Source organism: Prorops nasuta, unplaced genomic scaffold (genome assembly GCF_024137725.1).
Source record: "Prorops nasuta isolate Cenicafe-Biocafe unplaced genomic scaffold, Cenicafe_Pnas_1.2 PNAS00059, whole genome shotgun sequence".
Lineage (NCBI taxonomy): Eukaryota > Metazoa > Arthropoda > Insecta > Hymenoptera > Bethylidae > Prorops > Prorops nasuta.
Window position 1 is genome coordinate 107,012 of NW_027116856.1, and position 23,292 is coordinate 130,303.

At 40.3% G+C, this 23,292-nt stretch overlaps 2 protein-coding genes across 2 annotated transcripts; one reads left to right on the top strand and one right to left on the bottom strand.

Annotated features, from left to right (window-relative positions):
• On the top strand, positions 1–19,733 carry LOC136784519 (protein FAM13A). The gene is made up of 12 exons (XM_066745216.1): positions 1–1,182; positions 2,058–2,695; positions 3,013–3,223; positions 3,325–3,706; positions 3,806–4,049; positions 13,525–13,695; positions 13,831–13,972; positions 14,204–14,437; positions 14,518–14,721; positions 14,808–15,458; positions 15,554–15,801; positions 15,885–19,733. The coding sequence occupies exons 3-12, from the start codon at positions 3,095–3,097 to the stop codon at positions 16,102–16,104; spliced, it is 2,625 nt and encodes an 874-aa protein (XP_066601313.1). The 5' UTR covers positions 1–1,182; positions 2,058–2,695; positions 3,013–3,094; the 3' UTR covers positions 16,105–19,733.
• LOC136784520 (putative leucine-rich repeat-containing protein DDB_G0290503) lies at positions 18,872–23,267 on the bottom strand. Its single transcript, XM_066745217.1, has 8 exons — positions 22,271–23,267; positions 21,775–22,198; positions 21,386–21,695; positions 21,035–21,314; positions 20,510–20,953; positions 20,311–20,429; positions 20,091–20,226; positions 18,872–20,014 (listed from the first exon to the last, which is right to left on the bottom strand). Exons 1-8 carry the CDS (start codon positions 22,394–22,396, stop codon positions 19,751–19,753), a joined length of 2,103 nt encoding a protein of 700 aa, XP_066601314.1. The 5' UTR covers positions 22,397–23,267; the 3' UTR covers positions 18,872–19,750.
• Between the last annotated feature and the right edge of the window lie 25 nt (positions 23,268–23,292).

Genomic DNA, 23,292 nt, shown 5'->3' on the forward strand with positions numbered 1-23,292 from the left:
ACAGTTGGGAAAGTATAGGTATAAACTAATGGGAAGGAGGAGGAGGAGGAGTGTAGTCTAAGTATTGTTTTAAAAACTCAATTACTATACAAATACTTTTAGAACACAAAATAAATAAATCGAAATTTACTCAAATAATGAATGATGATAAGAGTAGTGAATATTGTTTTTTATTTTGTACTAGCGTAAATATAAAAATAAACTGTACAACAATTATGTACATGGGCATATTTAAAGGAGCAGCCTTAATTTAAAATAAATTCTCGTTTGTATAAAATCATAATATTAAATATATAATATTTTCGAGATTTCTTGATATATACTTTTATATAGTGTCAAGGCCAAATTTCTTTACACAAGTTATTAAACATAAACTAAAAATGTATCAGTAGCTTTAATAAAAGTTTTCTTTTTCCTATATTACTACAAAAGTAATTGTAAAAGCCAGTATTGTTTAAGCAACTTTCCCTCGTTACATCAGCATTAAAATAATTTCCTTCAATCTTATTCATTTCTGTTCATGTATATTTTGTATAAAAAAAAAGAATTATATTTCTATCAAATGTGATACAATATTTATGAATAAAAATGAACTTTGAACTATACATTTCAAAAACTTAAACCCATTGACAAGAACTTTTCTTATTTCTTAAATCAGAAGCGGCGAGGAACACCGCGCTGGCGCCGCATGCGTAGACTGCGTGCATCGAAAGAAATGTCGGATTAACGGAATAAGAGATTGACGAAGTGTCCGAAATTGCAGCGCACATAGGAGTCCCCCACCCTGAGTTTCGCTGGTACGAAAAAACCAGCCAGCTTGGAACGATTCAGTTGGAAAAATTGTCGGACTTGGCAGATTCTGACGCACCTTCGCTTTGCTCGATGAATTTGTGCGCTCTCTAATCTCTCGGCTATATAGTTCACGTGACCAAGCGGGTCTATTGATTTCTCTGAGGGGGTCCGAAGTATAGCGCTCGCCCTCGCAACGAACTCGTACATAGGAGAGAGGTATACGCGTCGTCACGACGGAGGCGCTGAATTCGGCGCTGGAGCAATCCGGTGAGGGTAAAAGGATAAGAGGAAACGGGGTGAAAAGGTTGATGAGCGTATCGCGCTCCAGTGGTATAAAGTCTCGCATTTACCTGCTATTCTTATCATCGTAATACTCACCGTTATGCACAGGTATTCCAACTAATTTATATCTATCTTTATTATTCAGTTCAATCTCCAACGCGAGATACAGTTTAGTCCTAAAGCGAAAATAGACTCGAGAATTTTCCAAAACCCAGCCAATGTTGCTTTCTACGGCGTTTGCTCCTATCCGTGAGGGATATCCTAATTTTGCCGAAGAACCATCAATAATCCTCTCTTCTGAAATTGAATTTACATCAAAGGTGTATAATTTAACTCGATTTTGTGTTCAATTCTTCTATTGTTTATTTTTGCTAAATATTATTAAAAAGGCAATATTTATTCGTATTACCTCTCTATAGGTATTTGAACAATTTCCACAAGATAAATAGTGTCTTATTCTATTATTATCACAATCCGATTATTTTTGCGTTGCTTTTATAAAAACGTAATATTTTTATAGTTTTACCTATACATTATACTTTATATTAACGCCCGCTGCCCTTGCTTACAGCCTCCAAGAGATTACTCGTTTCAACTATTGGATTATCCTTGGTTAATAAAATTTAGATTTTTTCTGGCAAGCTTTTAATATATATACACTATATATGTATATACAAATATCGATCGGTCGCGTTGGTAGCTTAGTTGCTACCAGCGCGTTGAATCGACCAACAAATCACTGCGTACCTTACATTAGGTCAGTGTTCTTGCACCCAATATCTATATTTTTATTTCCAATAAAAAAAATCCTCTTCTACCTTAATATACCACAAACATACCTCGTACGATTAAAGCATATATATAATTATTAATCCAATAGAAATTTACATAATAAATAAAAAAAAACAAAATTTGCTAAATTAACTAGGGCTTCGTACAGTGGTACCAGGCGAGTTCTAATCGAGGAAGGTTTTGTTTTCCAGAGAACCAATGCAGTAAGGTTTAAAGAGTAAGGAAAATCATGTCAAAACAAGGGGCAAAGTGGTGACCTGAGACACGTTCTCGGCGTGACCCTCGATGCTTACGCTACGGCTCGTGTCGACTCACTTTCTGAAGCAGCCATAGGCAGTGCCCTTGCCTGAAAGAAAGGGCTCAATGCGATGTGCCGTGATAGGGACATGAACCCAGAACTAATCGACTTGTACGTTTTATCGTTAATACCACCCCCGCCGTGTTCCTCCTCGTTAAAGTGATATAACTCGACTTCTTCGCGAAATTTCACACGAACGACCGACCACTGTTGGAAACCTATTCCACCACTGTGGTCACTCTGGACTCTCTATACCTGGACAATTAATTAGTTTCGCGTATAGATATAGATGGAAAGTGCGTTGATTTGATGCAGATCGACTGAGAATACAACGACAACAACAGCAACAATAGGAGATACAACGCATGTGCTCGAATCGCTAGATCGATCCTGATGAGAGGGAAGCGATAGGTAAAACCATCGGAACGCGAGAAGCTATACCGGAAGAGCCCCGAATTTTTGTTCGAGAGAACCTCCACCAGACTGAGCTCTGCACACTTCAACCTGTGGAGGCTCGCGAAAGAGTGCATTGTACGTATTGCGATAATAGATTCTTCTTTTTCTCCACTAGTATATATATAATACTAAACTTGGAATAACCATGAAATTTTTAAGAGACTTGGATGAGTCATGCATAATTATAGTAATGATAAAATTAATTAGACACGTTTTTCATGCTCGTTCTTTAATAAAATTATTAGCGACACTTGCGACATAAAAAAGATAATAAGATACACGTTACAGTATAGAATACAGTGTCGTGCTTAAATTAGAGATGTAAAAGTAGCGATAGAAAGGATACGTCTGCGTGGGGTACGTGCGTTCATTGATCAGTTTTTTCTGAACAGATACTGAGAAGGTCGTTACAAATACGTTCCTCACTGTTGTCAGTGTGGTGGCGACGGCGGGTCGCGGTGCAGACCAAGTGGGATGAGACGCTCTCAGCAAGAACATCATCCTCATCATCATCGCAACAACCATCATCATCATCAACAGCAGCAGCAACAACAACGGGACTCTTCGGCAAGCCCTACCCGTTCCCGCCAAATTCGCGATAAGGTAAGACGAGCGGAGGTCAAAGTTCTCACCGCGTGGACAAAATAATAATAACAATACCGAGCGAGATGAAACACGAATGAAACACCAATGGCGTCCCGCAGGACGAATCACGTCTGGCAAGAGTGAAACGCGATCTCGCGGGAACTCTGCTTGGCCGTTGCACCGGATCCACCAAGGTATTCGGCTCGAGGCTAGATTTGGTCGACACTTATCTGGACACCGGTGTTCCGTACGTGGTGCATCGACTCTGCAGTTACATCGAGGTCAATGGATTCGAAAGTGCCGCTGTCTTTCGACTCTCCGGAGGCAACCCGAGGCTGGTAGGGAGGCTCAGGACTGCTTTCGAGAGACGAGGCGATGCTGACCTTGAGGGTGCCGCGTGTCCTCCGACAGCAGCCACCCTTCTTCGCCAGTACCTCAAAGAACTGCCACAACCCGTCGTTTCATCCCCACTTGTCACCAGATTGCTACATCTTCACAATCGTGAGAGCTAATTTTTATTTATCGATCAATCACGTTGATCCTCCCTAACCTTTCTCGAAGCTACCGTGAAATATATACCGATGATGCGAATCCTTGCAGAACTTTATTGCACCGATCGAAAATCTTGGATAATTTCAACGAAAGAGCAGCTGTCGACCCTACCGTCTTCTCACTATCGTCTCTTAGGATACCTGGCCATATACCTAAGCAAATACGAGGCGAGGCACGGGCGAAGTGCCGGCGTTTGTGGCGTCTTCGCACCCGTCATTCTACCTCATGTCCCGCCAGCCACCACTTTGCTCCGAGATATTCTAGCCGAAGCATCTGCCCTCTTTCCAGATTGGTAAGTTCGTCTCTCTCTCTCTCTCTCTCTCTCTCTCTCCTTGTAAACATTGCGTCGATCCACGTCCTACGATTATAACCTGTTATAGGTTGTAGAATTAACCTATCGGTTTCACATTTTTAATACACGCTTTTATTAATAAAACCACATCCCGTCTCGTGGGCGAGAATTATTATTACTCGAAGATTATCAATAACCCGCAGGCTGTTGAAACGATATACTTTGTCTACTTTTTAATCGCATAAATCGAGAAGCCATCGGTTGAAAATAATTACGTTCATTAAACGCTAAAAATTCCATCGATCGACGTCCCTTCCATGTGTGTTCCCTCTGCGAAACACATGCGATTCAGAGGCGAATCGATAGGACGCTAAATATAAGAGTGAAATGTGCGCGTCTCGATTGCAATCGCGACGAGAGAGAAAGCATCTTTCTTCGCTTTTTTCATCAATACCGCTATCGCAGTGTTGATATGCTCGATGCTCGAATTAAGATCTCGAAAATATCGTCGACTCGGTGCTATATTTCCCAGTGACCTTCACCGAAGAAAGTTTTACGTGTGCATAATGGCACGTGTACACAAATACATGTATACACTGGTATATACATGTCTATATAAAATAGCTGCTTACCACTGTTTCGAATGTTTGTAATTTCTATACGTATCCTTGTCCTTCCGCCTCGTGTCCGTACTTGAAAAAGGCCGCGACCGATTGTTCCTTCCGTGATTAGTAATCTTTAACTGTAGATTTATAGGACGTTGCTGGAACGGGCTTATTTTGCCAAATCGCCAACGATAGACTCGTTCAATCAAGTTTATTCTGAAAGTTTGTCTTGTTCCACGTTATCGCCATGCTTGATTGAAATTTTATTGAAAACTTGGGGGTTGATTCTCTTTGAAATATTAATTGTTGCTTCCTACAGAATTAAGTTTACTCGTGCCCTCCGTCCAAGCACTAAAATCGATACTCTGTTACTACGCAATAGAATATTCTAGATAGTGACAAACTCCAAGTCCTTCCTTTTAAGAGGATTTGATGGGAAACGCAAAGATATCGTTCTTTACCGATTAATTATATACGTTGGTGCATATATGAAATATGTGGGGAACGAAGGACGATCGCGCCTGGTGCATCGACTCGAACTGGAAATATTCAGCAACGCAAGATTTTTGACATTGACACACATTGAATCGTAATTCTGCAGATGTCACGATGTCTTGTGCCTTTTGGCACGATGCCCTCGCTATTGCATTTATTAAAATATTCTCCTCGTCCACATCGCTCTCTACCCTCTCTTAATTATTATTTCATTCATACATGCATTACGTAATCACGTATACATTTTTAGTTTTAATTCATCCTGCCAATTCTCCAATGATACTCCGTTTCTATTTTTAAGACACATCCAAGAGTTTTACTTATTGAGCTTAATTGACCCGTGACATCACACGAGTTCTGTGATACGGTGTATTATTGCCTATAGACTCACCGACGATTTCGAAGCAGGCGAATCGTTTTAATGATACGAGCATTTATCAGTTAGATATATCATGAAAAAATGCTATACCTCGATTCGTTAAATTCATCGATAATACAATTTTCGTCAATTGTTGAAATGTTCATTCGTAACTTGGAAACTTCCTCTACGATTACTAATTATCGTTATTAATAGAAAAGACAGGACAATTCAAATATATATTATTGCACATACGAGTCGAATATTATGATTATACCGAAGCAATAATTATCGACGAGCAACAATTTGCCCGATTCTCATCGATTCATCTTGCTGTTTGCCCCAAAATTCGTAGATAAAACAATTTTCGTCAATTGTTGAAATGTTCATTCGTAACTTGGAAACTTCCTCTACGATGATTAATTATCGTTATTAATATAGAAAAGACAGAACAATATTCGAATATTACTAGACACACGAGTTGAATAAGGTGATTGTAATAGCGAAGCAATAATTATCGATGAGCGACAATTTGTTCGGTTCTCATCGATATGTCTTGCTATTTGACACGACGAATTAGCTCGTATTTCTGATAGCAATTCAGCTGTACAACATTTAATGACACGTAATACTCATCGATAAAGCTTTTAACCGTCGAAGGATTCGCCGCTACGCAGCATTCTTCGAACGCTTTAACAATAATTGATGCAGCGGAAATTATGAGAGAGGAGCGAAATCGGATAAAATTATTGCAAGAATTATCTTGGCAATAGGAAGCAGGGAATGAAGGAAAAGGCATTTTGCTTTTAGCGAGATTGCGCGAGTGTTGTCGAGTTAAGAAACCTTTGAAAAATGGGGGATCAGAGACTCGGGGAGGGAAAGACTGCAGGGTCGAGGAGGAGGGAGTGGAAGAAAAAATGGCACTCTGAGAAATTCTGCAAGTTTTATTGCATAAACGCTGTGTTTAAAGTGGCGCTGAAGCCTTAGTTTGGCACGAGTACACTCTACACACACATATACAGATAATTTTGTGCGTAAAAATCAATGTTCAAGTTCGCTGCTTGGAAAGGTCGTCTAAGGTCGTTGGATCGAGCCGCAATAATACAATATAAAATTGAATGAGGCACGTGTCTTTGCTACTCGTAGAACAACATTGTAGGAAACGCGAAAGCGTGGGCGCTTGAAGGATTTACGAAGTCTTTGAATTATGAGACTCGTACAAACCCATAACACAGCATACAATATTGATAGACACGCTCGATCACGAGACTTTAAGATCGTTCGCTTTAACTATACTTTCTACACTTTCTGTACTTTTTTCCGGTGTCAACTTTTAATACTAATAATAAAGACAGACCAAAGTTAACCGAATACCTCGTCGTTTTACTTTCTTAGCGAGTAACGAGTAAAATTTTTAATGCACGGATTATACGATTCGTTACAAAATTACGACGCTGCATTTGTGCATAGAAAAATAGAAATTATATTTGTATTTCAAAGCAGCTTAATCATTTTAATTCCTTGCTAACGAAAAGCGGGTAATAATGGAAAATTGTAAATTAAAAAATTGGAAAAGATGTTTTCCTGTTGCTATACGTGTACGAGAATATACGTGTACGACACGTACGCTATTGGTATTAATAAGGTATTACTCTTACTCTCAGTTTTATCGCCTGCTAAAAAATAAACTTACTTATATAGAGATTATGGATTTCTTCCATGTTGAAAGGATCACGTGTGCAACACTACTGGGAGGGGGAGTCTGGAATACCTATTTTTGTCAAAATTGTTTTTACTTTCCGTGTAACTGCGTAGTTTCTGATTTTAGCGCGAGAAAATCGACGTCCTGTGTCAGTCATACCCGTAATCCTGGCAATACACCAGGACCTATTTTAGATATTATATTGACTCTAGACAATCCGTCAGACGTAGAACGACTTCCTAGTTTACAAAGCCCGAACATTCGATATTCTTTACACTGCTTCCTTATATTCGCAAGCGGATCAAGTTTACAAAAGCTTTGAATAAGTTAATCGGTATACCTATATACATACACAGATTAACGATAATAATAAAAATTCAGACTAAGATAAAAGTATCTCGGACTTCCTCTCAACGAATGTTTATCTTGCATTTCTAAGTAATAAAGTCGAAGAATTTTTGACAGACTGTATCAGTGTGTTAAATAATATATACTTGGAAATAATATTGGAGAGAGACGTTGTGCGATGGTACAAACTTTGTATTCCTCGAGAGGAGAAATGGAAAAGTACAGTGGTATCGCGATGGAAGCTAGTCTCATGGTATAAGAAGGGTGGAAAATTTTACGGTCCACGCCAAGAGCGAGCCCTTTTTTATTATACTCGCCTCTTATGCGTCTCTTTCACTCCCTTTCATCGTAAACCGGCCATACCTATATATGTGTGACTCACAATGGGCCAAACGCATTCTGGTTAACCTTGAAACTGTTCGAGATTCGTAACTGTTCTCGCTCACCCTGAAACGGGACGCTACACCCGTGCTACTGTCCGTATAGATCGAAGAAAGTAAAGGACGTGTCAAACGGAAATTTCCGACTCGCGCGCGTTAATTCGCCATGCGAATATCGTGCCCACGTGCGATTAAATTATACGCATTATATTCCAATGGAGCAGAGAACTCTAGAAAATATTTCGTAACGCTATTGTTTCTCGTGATGCAAGACCCTTGATCAATTCTCGCGGTTGTCTGCACAACGCAGGGTATCACCTTTAAGCGTGTCTTCTGCAAACGATATCTAGATATTATACGATTTCCAGTGGCCTTTATGGATCTTTAACGGATGATCGTGCAAACACTCGGAAAGGATCCACTCGAACCTGAAAAAGCTTCTACATGCGATATGCTAAATTCATGACCACGTAGACTCTCGAAACAGAAATAATCACTGCGTTCTATTAAAGAGTTTATGTTTTTCGCGTTACCTGCAAATTAGATTACAAGTGCAAAAATAATCTCGAAGCGTTGCCAATAAGCGAGCATCTTTATTTTCGAATAACACGAAGGGAGCGATGAACGCTGAAGAGTTGCTGCTTCTCTTAGTTCGATTCGAATGGGTCAAAGTGTTTCATCGATTGTAAGTAATTCAAGGTGATTCCTTTGTCCAACCTGTGGAGCGTGTTAACGCACCGTCCGTCGTGGCAAATTATTTCATAGAGAAAGATTGAGAGGGGAGAGAGAAAGGGGGGGGGGGAGCAATTACATTATCGCGTGTTTAGCGTCAGAGTCTAGAAATTTCCAAATATAGCTACTTGGCCGATGTTGCATGATGCGCGCCTTGCATGACTGCTCGGATATCAAAGTACCTACTTACATTAGTGGTATTATATTGTTGCGAAGACCTACACACACACACACACACACACATATATATATATATATATATATATATATTAAACGAGTTTGCGATTCGGCAAACACGTGCCGTGCCATTGGGCCCACAGCCCACCTTCCTCCGGTAAAACTTGGGCCCGATGACGTAACGATGCTATAACTGTTGCAGGGGAGCCGGTTTCTTTCGAATGTCATTCGAGCTACTTGCAAAATGTTGTTTCATTCATCGAAACGTAACACAGTTTTTTGTGCGGAATTTTTATTAATATATATATATATAATACTAGAAAAATTGGGACAACGGTCGGATCCAAGCTATCCATACTGCGCGGCAATCATGGAAAACGCTAGATAACCAAGTATCTACGATGTTACTTGGCGCTGAAAATCCCTCTACGACGATCGAAAATAGAGCCGTTGACGTCAGGATCCAAATGTAAGATCGTGCAAATATTATGTCGAGACCCTAACTTCTCTCCGTTGTAAAAAAAAAACGTTAATGAACAAGAGTGACATTGAGGGCTAATCCCATTAAGAGCATACAAGCTATATGTATATTTATTTACCTCTTTAATCCGTAACTTGACCTATATTAGTGGCAACGTATAATAATTGATGTAATTAAGTTTACCTTTTATGGGGCAGATAGAGGAGTCGGTCAACAATGACTCGTGTATCGAGAAAGTTCCTCCACAATTATGACAATTTATACTAATCTAGAATTGACCGTTATATATATATATATATATATATATATTATTTTACAGACTCGGTCTCCTATATAGATCCAACCAAGTTATTTATTTTGTACATGCTGTGCTCGACCGAGAACAACCTGCCAAATAGCCAAGTCCAATAATAAACGAAATTTCGTCACGTGTGCAAGAGTCGAGTGTTTGACAGTTTGCAGTCATTAGAAATTTTACGAGTTCGTGTGCAAACCAAAGCCATAATCGAATCATGAGGCTCACTAGCCGATGATAAATATTTAAATCGCGTTAATAATTTAACGAGGCGATACGTGCACGACTCCTGTCGCGTTGAAAATTAAATTTTTGATCAGTGTAACTTGTACCGGCGGCAACGAGTTCGTAACCGGTTTGAAGCTGTTTGTATCGCTCTCCGGTACACACGGGAAACCGCGCGTGGATCGTTTGACGCGTTCTGTCACTCGCTGCAAAATGGGGTGTTTTTCCACTCGGTCAACAATACGTAAAGTTCATTATGCTTCCACAGCTTTATTAAAGCACATTTACCCCTAGACACTGCAAGCTCCGATCAATAGATCGTCTCTTCGGGAACTACGCGTTACACAGAGCTATAAAAATTCTACCCATACCGCGTGCATCGATAATTATACATAATTCCTACACATCAACCTCACCAGACTTTTATCTCTTCAGCAATTAAAAAATAACTCCAAATTTTACGAAAAACAAAGAGTCCTTTCTTATAATTCGCATTCTTGAATCATTTCTTCGTTTCCCAACGAACGAGCTTCCTATTTCAGGTATGTGCCACAGGTACGAGAGTCGAGGGAATTTGGGGGAGTGGGGAAGGTTGAATGAGCGTTAGCCAAGGGGTTTAAGAGGGTTTGGACGGATGATCGATGAGGAAGACGGGAACTACGCGGCGGGAGATACGCTCCTGGGTCATGTGCACGCTTGGCGGCAATATACGGGGCTTCGAACACGTACTACGCTTACTTTGCTTCATACACATCGATACATGCTCTCACACAAGGAAACGAGAGGCGTGTAGGAGCGAGGCTTGCAGCGTACGGATATAGACAGAGATCGACCGGCAAGCCGGCGCAGTCGATTTTCTGTGTCCCTCCGATATACAACGTGGCCGCACACCAGCAGCCACTAGCCAGTTTAGTATATTCCACACGCTGCTGTCCCATCACCGGCCACTTCGAGACTCGAGTTCCGACTCGTGTCGACGAGTCTTCCGTGAGTAGTTCTGCCGAGTTCCTCCGACTGACCCGGAGCGGAGTCCGGTAGTTTCTTCACAGTTCTCTCTCATCGGTCGTTGTGCGTATATATATATATATACGTTCACTTACGAACAACCATCTAGCACAAGCGCGCGCGCGCGTGTGTGTGTGTGTGTGTGTGTGCGGTAGATAAATATCTCGGCCATTTGCAAAGGACGAAAATTTGCATTTATCATCGAGATTCTCTCGCGTACGATTCGCCAGTTGAATCGCCCGAGTCACGAGAAAGGAAAAACCATATCGAGAGGAGGTGAACGGTGTGTCGTCGAGTCGAGTCGTGAACGCGAGAGAGAGAGAGAGAGAGAGAGAGAGAGAGAGAGACGGAGAGTCCTCGGAGCACACGTGCGCACAAAAAAACGCTCGACTATCGAAGACAAACGGAATATTCCATCCTGCTGGCACTCCTGCGTTATTCGTGCGTGCGTGCGTGCGTGCGTGCGTGCAGACGTCTCACCTTCCGTCTCGTCACTGCTCGTGCTGGAGAGCAGCCTCTCTCTCTCTCCTCCTCTCCTTCTCTCTCCTCGACTCTTACTGGCTCACTCGCTTCTTTTCCATTTTCTACAACCAGGCCACCATAAATGTTTCATCGAATCGCGGAGAGACTCGTCTTCAGACCAGTGGTCCGCCATTGGAAAAGAAAGTTGGTGTTTGTGATTACATGAGTGCCCCCTACGGGACCAAGGGATTCGCGTACTGTGAGTTGCATATTTTCTTCCTATGTCTCTAAGTGTGTGTGTGCGAGTGTGTAACTCGGGAAAGCGATAATCGGGACAAACTCCGTTCTCTGCCTCCTGTATATATATATATATATATATATATACACAACGTTTGCAAACTACCCCCTCCCCCTCTTTCCCGTTTCTCCACTCGATGACACTGTACAAGCGTTAATCGTAACACATGGACGTTGTTTGAGACTCTCTGATGCTCGCGCGATGCACTCCGTCGTCGTCAACGTTCATCGGAAGAATCCGAGCACGCTTCTTCATGCCGGCTCGACCTCATGCACCCAGTATCGATTCATGCCAAACAGGTACGAACGGAGTTGGCCCACCTCACGAGGACTCCTCCTTTTTTGCTCTTTCTCTGCAAAATCCCTCGTTTGACCAAAACTTAATTATGTCGGTCTCAACGCGTCTTTTCGTTCTTTCCTGAAGAATATTTATAAATATTAGTCACACGCATACCTATTGTTTATCCGTTCATTGAACTTACTCGATACATATATCGCTCGTCAATATCGAAAACTTCCACTTGCAGCGAACCGCAAGGAGAAACTTTAATCATTCATGACAATTGTTCTCGAAAACTTTACATTTCTCGATCCTTCTGCTCCGTTTCATTCTTGTTGGCCATGATCGATCGAGAGGAATTCTTATACATTGTAAGTTATAGTATTTTATAAAATTATGCTGGAGGCGAGTTTGAAAGTTTTTGAAATTAAAAGACGTTTGTGACGTACGTGTACCGGATAACCTTGATTAATTACCAGCTTTAATTAAATTATAACGTAATATATATATAGATCTATTTCTCTACCGCAAAGCAAAGTTGTTATTATTTCAAACAGTTGTGCATTTTCTACTCGATGTGAAATTTCCTCGCATGATCGCCATTTCTACATTTGATGGATGTTTACAAGCAATTCGGAACATCCGGTTTGAATGAAAGTAAAAGATCAGCGCTTAAACGGACCTGTTACCTCTCGTGAGAAAAACTAGCTTGGAAAGCGAAGCAAAATGTACGATTCTTTGCCAAATTGGTAATTTACGAAAGAAATTGTAGGTTTCTTCAAGTACGAGCAAAACTGTACCCAAGCTTTGTCTTTTGTACGGTGACTCTTTTCGCTATATCACATTTAGAGTTTCGAGGGGTGATCGTTCCGTGCGAAAAAATTACCAGTACTGGTAACAATGATAAATCTCGCGAAAAACATTTGAATAGCATCTGTTATGCATGCGTCAGCAAAACTATACAGATCACAGTAGAGACTGGAAAATTAGCAAGTTGGCTTTTGCAAAATTATTAAAAAAGTCTACAGTTTCGTTCAATAGACAGCAATCGCAAAGTTTCGATCGACCATGCATCAGTCCTTGACAAAATATACCTTTATTGTATGTAGAGACGTTTACGCAACGTACAGTGCATTGTACTTTTACGAGGAAAACAACTTGTTTGACCCTGCGTAAAGACGGTGTAAAACTGCAGGATGGACAGAAAGATGGAAAAATCTTGTGATATTTGGCGAAATGCCATTGCTAGTTGCTTCGTTTCCGGGCAGAGATTTTAACCGCACGAGTGTTATCGCGAAGAGCGGTATGACTCATAGCGAAAGTATTTACACTCCGCGATCACTTACTGCACTCCATAAACTAAGCTTCTTCAATAAGAAATCCCATCGCAAATATGATTCTAACCACCTGAAACCTGTCAGCATTTCACTATCTCCGTAAATAGACGCATAAAAGATAACGATCTATACCATGGTATACCATGCTGTAACGGTACAAAGTCGTCTCTTCCGATCGATTAGAAAACTCCCCCCCCCCCCCCTTCCTATGATAATTTTTGCATCTCGTGCAAAATCCGCCGAGACACTTTATACTCCTTGCAATTATTTATAAGAGATTTATTTTTTAATTACAGTATTCGTGACTCGACGACCAACGGCGTGATCCTATCCGGTGATTGCAAAATTTGTAAAAACACCAAAGACGAGCCGGCTGACTCGGAAGGGGCGTCCCTACTTTGCGCACTGAAACGGCGCAAACGTAAAGAACGACGGGAGTCTTGTTGTCAAGAACGAAAACTGATAAGGTAACAACGTTTTCATAACAGAAACATTGTTTTGGCGACAACTGAATTGTAATCGTCCGTAAACATTCTCGTGTTACCATTATTTCTTATGTAAATGGAAAACCCTTTGCTTATCTCGATTCATGTATTTTGCAGGAGTAACAGCGAAGAGCGGGTTTTGGACAGTCCTACTGACACCGCGGATACCATTAGACGTGTCAGTAGCCACGAGGATTTCAACAGTGGAGAACGCGCGACCGTATTGAGTCAAGCTGACCAAGACATGGGTCATGGAGTGGTCAGTGCAAGAGATTATTATCCTTTTCGCATGAATTTTTCTTAAAAATATTGCTCAGGGTGTAAACAGGAGGCAATTGTTTTCATAACAATACGGACAAGACTTTGAGTAGCACCGTAATTGTTTCGTTAACGTATGTGATACTGGAGAACACTACCGAGGACTAATACTGAATTTCCATCGAACGAATAGTTGATTCGAAGCTGGATCATTATTTTTTTTGCATTTCAGAGATGCGCCACTTTGCCTCTTCACGAGAGGACAAATGTTTCTCCGGTATCGAAAAAGTCGTTACCAGTTCCATCGACTTGCGAGGTGGTCGTAGCTACGGAGAGGTTCGAGTACGATGCCGAAAGATTGAGGAGTAGCGAAAGATTCAGCAGAAGTATCACCCCCAGAGGAAGGAGACAAGGTCGAATAAGAAGAGTCCACAAACTCCTGGAATCTGATCAAAATTCTAGCAAGGTAAGCAAAGACTCTTCTGGAAACTAATTGGAGAGGGTAAAGAAGAAACTGATTGTACATTTTACAATTTGCATCGACAGGAAAATGATGACGAGATAGAAAATATCTATAACGTATCTCCGAGTCCACCCAGTCACAGCATATCTCCAGCACAAAGTTTTTTGGAAATGTTGAGCAGTGGTCCGAGCGAATCTCCTTCACCAGCTCGTCCAGCGTCAGCAGATCACGAGGATTCGAACAACCCCAGTTTGACCAATTGGGGATTTCAGCATCGACCCGAAGAGGTGAATTATAAAAGCAATATTTTCGTCGTGCTGATGCAATTTGCTTAAACTTAAATATGCGATGGTTGAAATTGATTTTTCTGTAGGAAGAAACGTCGAACGCTCGTGTCGAAGCAATGCTGTCGCCAAGAAACTCTTTGCTAATACCTCGGAGATTCTATTCGGAAACCGACGCTCAACAAAATATCATACCTCCCGCAGAATTGGGCCTAAAAAATCTAATGAAACATATTAATGGTCTTAAGAAAAGAATCAAAAAGTGCGAGGACGAGTTTGAAGAGAATTTTAGCTATCAATCCAATCATCCCGATAAGATGAGCAACAGGGATATAAAAAAGTTGTGCAGGGAGCTGCATAAATTGAGGAAAGAGCATAAATTGTTGAAGGAGGATCCAGTCGGTGCTCTGCTGGCGAACACGAACAACACATTAAATTCCGTATCTAGTTCAACGAACAACAATAACAGCAGGGAGAAGTCTAGGACGATGTCGATCGAAGAGATGACGAAGGAGGCTGAGAAGAAGCTGAGCGAGAAGCGTGCGAAGCACAACAGACCCCAGAATATGGACGAGCTAACGTACGAGCAGCTTCTGGATGAGAAAATAGCTGTTCAAAGAGCTCTGCTTCACATCGAGGATGCTTTTGGTAGTCCGATTCCAAAGGAGGACAGGGAAGCTGTGAGGTCGCTTTACGACAGATACAGAACGTTGAAGAGATTGCTCATAAGAGCTGGTGCGGTAAGTGTTTCTTCGAGGAGTCCACCGAGCAGGATAACTCTCTCCGATATTTGATTCTGACTGAAATAGCTGCATGGTTACCTGACGTTTTACAGAGTAAAAATAAGGACAGCGTGCCAGAGCTGGCCACCATTTTGGAGCACGAAGCAATGGACTTTACATCCACGACTCTACCTGGTAATCCTGTAGATGCGGAAAGACGAGCTAGCGAGCCAGACATGTCCCACAGAGGTATTCTAGATTGCATAGATTCCATAGAGCCACTGCAGAGTGACAGCGACAGTCAACCGAGCAGCAGCGAAGGAAGCCGAGCTGCGGGCGAGATTCTTCACGCGCTCCCACTGTAAGTGGTCCACCGTCTTCGACGATTGTACACTTTTGTGGTCTTGATGATCAATCGTTAATTTACTTGGTGGTCCGTTACAGGGAGGAGTTGCTGGCGCAACAACGAGCTACGAGGGAAGAGAAGAAACGTCTCGGAAGGGCTATCAAAGAGCTCGAGGTACAATTCGAAGCTCGCGTTGGTCGGAAGATGCAAAGGGAGGATCGTGGACCGCAGGTTTTCACCATATACGAGTCTTATAAAGACGCTAGAGCAAAACTTCGTTTAATCACCGCACTTCTCGAGAAAACTAAAAAAGCTTAATCGAGGTTTCAATGTTCACTGTACTCAAGAGGATTCTGATATCTTAGGTGTTAAAGACCATTCGACTGAAATTTACGTAACGTAATCAGCCCAGCCAACAATTTTATAAAAGCAACCAATTGTGGGAGGGGATTTAATTTAATGAAAAAGTCTCATCTATTGAACAGAATAATTGTATTAGTGCGACGAGTTGCATGTAATGCTCTTACTCGACTCGGAATATATCTTGCCTAGTACGAAATCAACGCGCCACTCGAACATAAATAATTGTAATCACGACAGTTTATTTTCGTCGATAGACCTAAAATGTTGCACATAGAAGCATTCTATAGTTATATTCATAGTTGAATTGTTGAACATATGGGGAAAGAGTATAAAGTATTATTTTATGTGCACACAATTGCATAGCTGGGCAGAATACACCAAGTTGAATCATAAATGGATGATATTGACGGGAAGAGAATCTCGTTACGTTAGCTTATTCACATGGAAGGATTCCTCGAAGAAATTATATAAAAGTCTTTCATCGTTCTCTATTTAATGTAAAGTTATTTCGTTTTAGTATTTAATATTTAAAATTTGTATTTATCTCCTTTAGAGACACAAAGATGTTATTTTATTTCCTCTATTTTCTAATTTATTTCGCGTTCGTTTTGTTTTTCTCCCAGGACACTGCTACTTTGCGAATTTGTATTATATCAACGGAACTAAAAAAAAGACTAAAAAGAGTGTTTAACATTGAATTATTGAATGCTGGTTCGAGAAGCACTGGATTTCCACGTAACAATGATATATATCGCGAAGATCGAAGAACCATCTTCGCGAGGCTGCTTGTATAATCTAAGTACCTTGTAGTAAATATCACGTGTTGTAATTCTATAAGATTACTATAAAAGAATGTTACAATCTTGATACGCATTGAAAGGATCCATTACGTACTTGTTGATTTTTATGTTTATGTTATGAGCGAGACATTGCGGGCTTGGTTGTACACCTTTTTACTACTACCGTAGGCAATAGCGAATCGTCGTTAAACGACGGAGCAACCTTGAATTGTTCGAACTGGGTCAGTGAATTTAAAAAGAGGTAAAACGTGAGACTACGCACTATATATATATATATAGTATAGATATCGAAGTGTTTTTTTGCCTGATTGTCTGCTCCAGAAATTGACAAGGAAAGAAATATATTAGTTGATAAACAGTATTTATACTTAAGAATCAATGAAATTAAATGAGTGTACACGAGCGCTGCGATAATTATTTTAGCGCCTCGCAAATTGTTTCTCCATAGCGTTTATTATTACCATTGGCCTAACACTTGATTTTGCTAATTTAACAATGAGATCAGCCACTCGTTGTCCTCGATCGCAAATTGATAATGTATCAAGATTTTACTGTATCGCAGAAAAAAAAGCGTACTGCGCGAGCTAAAAGCATTGTCACACTTTCGACAAATTATATAAGTCTGCACACACCGACGTACGCTACGTATAAGAACATCGTGCATGCATACATGCATCGTAGACCAAATTGTTAAAGATACATACGTCGAAGCTATACTATACCATAGTTTATAATTCTTGCAGTTTTCACATCATGCTGTATTCTATGTATGTATAGATTTATCTTGAGATAGATTAGCAAGGTACTAATTGGTGGAATAGGCGGAACATAATTCTGAAATGACGGTGCGCGTGTATGAGACAGCTGTTTTTATTTAACGTTTGGTTAGCCCCATTATATGATTACTTTTATTATTAGCGCATTATTTTTGTATAGTATTTTTCTTTTTATAACACACACGTTGTTCCTAATTATATATGTACATATAGCATTATCAAGCTGTATAATTAGGTTTTCACGAGAGAAACCAATTTTCTAGGACCTTTATATTATAGAGGATAGAATTTTGTACGATTAGTTGAATCCATCATTTCGGAACTATGATATCTATACGATCACACTCGGATTTCGTGTTAAAGATCGCGGACCCAAACAAAGTTTGACCGTTGGAAAAATGGCGAGGATGATATAAACGAAACGATTTTTTAGACCAAAGCATTTTTTAGTCTGTGATATAATGAGATATATACTTCTGTTAAAGAGGAGAAGTGTGTACGTGAGAAGGTTTCACTTTTGTGGCAAAGGAATGGGGATGGATGGGATTAATAATAACATACTCTTGAGAACATCGGTGTGGAAGATGTTTTTTCAAGTACTCTCAAATATCTGCTGTTGATATATATTATCATAGTCGAGACCACACATGATAATATAATCGAGTGTTCTTTTTGAGAAAAACGAGTCGAGGTAGAATCCATCGATGTGGAAGCAAAAATCTAATGAACGTTTTTCGTTACGCAAATTGCATAGATACATATATATATATACACACATAGGTATATAGCAATGCAATCTTTTTATTGCGTACGTTTAATTGATTAATCGAACAAGGCGTAGAATTATATTTTTTGATACTTTCGTTAAAGATTCTTGTAAAACTTTCGACCTTCCGCATCAGCTCGTGTTTCTACAACAACAAAAAAGCACTATATTTACGAGAAGAAATTAATTTTATATTTCGTGCCACAGAAATAATATTGTTTCTAGTGGAATATAAGTTGCAATTCGTGCGCGATGGGAAAAAGAAATATTAATATAACGTAGGCATAAGGTGACATTTTATATTAACGTTATTTAAGATATATTTCGTAGTTTGTAGCAAAGGAACTATGTAATAAGGACGATCGAATGATTCTGTGTAGTTGCTTGAAAGATATCCAAAAAAAAAAAAAAAAAAATGCATTGTTCAACGGTTCACTTTCATATCTTGGAAAAAGTATAAAGCACGCGAGCTCAATGCATATTTCGGCATAGTATTCGAGAGAAGAGAGTTTCTCACGTAGATGTTACAAGCGAAGTCCATATGATTTGCAGTACACGTATTTATGATAGATTAGATCCATGTGACGCAGGAAAATCAGTAATATGATAAATTTAATGATATTATAGTACCTTCGACTACCATACTTATTACGCGTAGTCGCACCCGAGAATCTACTGCAGGACAAAGCGTTCAAAAATCTTTTACAAAAATTCCACCCAACTTTGGCGTTTATATACATGTTAATTATGTATATATACATATAAATGGTATGGATAAATATCAATAGTATCATACATAAAATCGTACGAATGAACGTTATTATATTATACATATACAAGGTGAGGCACTTGACACGCCCCGGAGAACGGAAGAGGTACGGCGTAAAAAAATGGTGTCCCATATTAACTATAAAAGATGTCGATTCTTTGCACAGGACCTTTCCGAGGCTTCTCCCCCGTTTGCATTGACAAAAAGGCCTTGGGCGAAGGATCGATATCTCTCGGAATTACGCAGATAAATGAATTTTTACGTTCCGACTCTCTGGGACGTTTCGAGCGGCTCGTCCTACATATGATAGAAGTAGTACACAGATGAATAAAAAATATGATCTGTCAATGTATATTTTGTTATATGACAATCCTTGTATCTCATTTATTTCCATCTCAATTTTAAATAACGAGTGATTCATTATTGAACAATACATTGTTATGCTACATTAATAAATATATCATTAAGAGAAACGGGCCTTTTTCAATCATTACGTCTCGTGTTTCAGCTGTTTCTGGTAAGATTGAATTTGTCGTAAAAGCCCAGCCAAGCGGAAAGACGTTGGAGGCTGTCTAACGTTCGAAATGACGTTTCGTTTGTAGTGCTGCCAAATGTCCATCTGCCCTTCGTAACAAGCCCTCCCATGACAATAAGGCATTCGACAACAATGCTTCGACATTGGATAATCCGCTCCAACACAGACAAAACTGTTCCTCTGTTGCAATAACTTCATCTGGTGTTTCAAGGTCATGACCTGATACGGAAAGTTATCGCATTAGTCGTTCAACTTTCTAAAGAAAAATGTCAATATTTCAAAGCAATTGGATTACTTCTTTGTAAAGATTTATGAAGGCATTTATTTCTTCTTCTTTCGCATTGATCTCTACCTCCAATTCCGCCAATTGTTTGCTCAACTGTTTGTTGTTGCTGTTGGTTTTCGTTTCCGCTTTTAATTTGTCGTATTTCCTATCGACGCGAGATTAGTTTCAGTGAATTTTAACGAGCTGTACGTTGCACGTGAGAAACGTCGTTAAATATTTTTACACTTACGTATTCATTTCTTTAAACTCGTCGTGTAGTTTAACAAACACGCTCTTTATTCCTTTCATGCTGGGATTCTGGGCCAAAGAGTTTACGCTCATCGTCTCTTCGGCGTGAGTGAAGATACCCTGTGCCGCAAGAGTCGTTGTGATATTATTAACAAGCGTTCGATCAGTCTTTAGGATAATTATTCAATAACAGCTCTTACCGGGTCGATCGTCGTGCTCGAAATCCTCGCGGATGCTTTGGCACCTTTATTACTGAATTTCATGTTGTTCTTCGTGAAAGGTCGATCAGTTTGGATCTTGGGAAGGGCTTGAATATTATCGGGACCCTCGTCTTGACTATCTATCTCCGGTATGACAGAGGGTTTTTCGGTGAGCAGGTCTGTCTTGTTCAACACAGGGTTCATCATGGCGGGCCTCATAAAGCTCGAAAACGTATTTTCGTATTGTTTGTGGAATCCGCTATATGGCATATTCATTTGACGACTGTTCATATTGGACAACGGAAAATCTTTATTGACAGTGAAATGTTCATTTTGAATCTCTAAAAGCGCCGTTACTGGTTTCATTCCTCTGCTGACCTTGCGAATCAACAAGGGGGTCGAACCACCGACCATTGGATGTCTTGTTTTTATTATGTTCAACACCTGATGATCGAATGGCTCTTATTCTCTTTTATCATCGAACTCTGCGTCATTGATAATTCTACGCACGAGATTCTAACTTACTTGCTGAATATTCAGACCCAGATTGTGACTCGGCGATACCGACGTTCCCACCACAAACGGAATATTTCGAAAGCTAAACTCATGGAAATACGATCGCCTCGCTATTTTCAGTTTGGACGCTAACGTCGGCATTTGGTAATTATGCACTATCAGTGGATCGAAACGTTGGTTCCCGAAGGACTCATCGGGGGCTTTCAGCAATTCCACGCCGTCGTCGAGCTTCTTCCCCTCCTCCGGCTGACCGACCTCCAATTTTCTCGTCATTTCTGTTCGCGCTGTTCTATATTTTTCACAAGCACGGATCATTACAGCAACGTTCCACCCAACGTCAATCGATTACCTCTAACTTACTCGTTATTCATCTCCGCAAAGATCGAAGTATTGCAAACCGACTCGTTGCGTTCATGACGCTCGCTGACTCTGCCTCTGTTGGTAAGTTTTTTTATTGGGTTGCTGTGCGAGGCTAGCTCGTTATTGAAGTTTTTTGCTTGCGAGTAAATTTTAGAGTGTTTGCTGCACACTAGCGAGACGGATGCACTCCTTACTGCAGCTTTGTTGTGATAAATGTCCTCTATTCCGTCCGACCACTTTTTTGGCTGGCTCGCCGGCTCGGCCGGAAGTGGACTGTTGTTGTTGCTGGCTAACGGAGCGGCAGGAATACCTGGAAATTCGATCGACCTAAAGTAACAAGTTGGGACGACTGAAATCAAGTCTCACGGAAAGACATGGATGTTTTGTACATTGCTGTTGTTGCTGCTGTTGTTGCTGCGGTTTCTGTGGTTCCACTTTCTGTTGCTGCTGCTTCTGCTGTTGTTGCTGCAGCTGCGGCTTCTTTCTCTTGGTCTCCTGCCTTCCCGTAAAGCAAGTGTCTTTCGTTGTGACGGAAGTCTTCGACAGAGAGCTCCGTACCCTCCCCCTTTTTCTCTTAAATCTTGCCCCAACCATTTCACTCAAATTGGGCATTTGAGGCTTCATCTTCGTCAAGGTCGAATAAATTGATTTCTGCTTCTTCTCGGGTTTTGCCTTAGGTTTGCGCGTGATATTTTCCGCGCTTTTCTCGACGAATGCATCCTTCGCCTCTGTTTCATTAGTCTTCTGATCATTTTCCTCCGCGCAAGTGTGTATCTTATTGGAGGACGATTCCTTCGAGTCGATGCTGTTTTCCTACATCGTTTTCAATCCATTTAATTGTAAACAAAAATATTCATTCGTAGAATCGAACGTTCGCCGCGTTACCTGAGAATTCTTCGTCGAGCCGAGCAACAGCTCTGAACTATTCTGCTCGCCCAATTCCGTTAAATCTTTCAGCGTTGTCATTCGAGTTTTGTTTGACTGAAAAATATTTCTGACCGTCACGCTCATCGGAACATCACCACTGGAATTTTCCGAGGGACCGCGACCTTGTGGTAAAACAGCTAGCGTCGCATTTTTAAATAAACTGTCATTTTTTATTGCTGAAAAATGTATAAATTGTTTAATATGAAAAAATACGGTACCTCGTTGTTGAAACTTGTTACCAAAGCTCTTTTCCTCACTCTTTTGTTGAATGTGCGCCGATCGAGGAGATATCACTATAGTTCTTTTAGCGGTGTCGGAGTATAGAGGCAATTTAGAGTATGAATCATTCCGAGAATTTAAATGGTCCCTCAAACTGGGAGTACCCTCGGTTCTTTTTTTAAGATTTTGTGCGTTGTACAATGTTTTTGTATAATCCAGTTGTGCTCTTAACGCTTCGAATTTAGTCTCGGCTATGTCTACCCTTTGGCCTACTTCTGAACGAAAGAAACATTTTGAATGTTCATTTAAAATAGCCGCAAGTAAAAAGTCACGGGTATGGAGAGTCAAAGAACCTGATAAAATAATATCTTGGTCACTTTTTTTTCCTGGTAATTTTCCTTCCAAAGTTCCTTTACTGGGTGAAACACTTAAATGTTTCAGAAAAAGCAGTAGTTGTAAAATTTATAATTGATCAGTAAACTAAGCGAGGTTTAAATGGCAAGGGGAAAATATCGAAATGGTAAATTTAAGAGAGATTACCATAAATCCATGATCACTCGCGTTTTCAATGAGCATGCTGCGCTATTTTAAAAAGCTTTCGTGTCCATTTGATGATATAAGGAAAAAGATCTACAAAAACATTTATAAAAAGAAGCTATAAATTAAGCTTTCTACTATAATTCTTCCATAACCATCAAAGAAGCGTCATCCTCTTCTATATTACGTTTTTGTTTATTTAACTGTACCTAAAAACAATGACA